At 63.3% G+C, this 381-nt stretch overlaps 1 protein-coding gene across 1 annotated transcript; it reads left to right on the forward strand.

Annotated features, from left to right (window-relative positions):
* DQ04_26891000 (hypothetical protein) lies at nt 1–381 on the forward strand (the record flags this gene model as incomplete). The annotated part of the gene is made up of 1 exon (XM_009318352.1): nt 1–381. A coding segment is annotated over one exon (381 nt), but the record flags the coding sequence as incomplete, so codon positions are not given.

A 381-nucleotide genomic window follows, 5' to 3' on the forward strand; every position in this document is an offset into this window, starting at 1 on the left:
GCGACGTGGCGCTGGAGAGCTCCGCGCGGCGCCCACCACTGGCGGCCCCGCCGGTGCCCGCTGCACAGGACCCACCGCCGTGGTTTGCATTTGACGACGAGGAGCAGATGGAGGCTGTCGAGGAGATAGTAGAAGCCGAAGATGACAGCGTCGCGGCAGCGGCTCTGCCGTCCGACACGGTGGAGGACGTTGAAGTGGAGACGCACAGCGCTGTGGGGTCTGTTGTGCCGCTTTCAGCGGGGGAGAGTGAGCAGCCGGCGGAGGCGGAGAAACAGGTAGCAAGTGAGGAAGCGGAAAGGATGGAACAACTGCCACTACTATGTGAAGACGAAGAGACGGAACACCTACCGCTACACGAGGAAGACGAAGAGACGGAACACC

This window comes from Trypanosoma grayi (genome assembly GCF_000691245.1).
Source record: "Trypanosoma grayi strain ANR4 Tgr_2689_V1, whole genome shotgun sequence".
Lineage (NCBI taxonomy): Eukaryota > Euglenozoa > Kinetoplastea > Trypanosomatida > Trypanosomatidae > Trypanosoma > Trypanosoma grayi.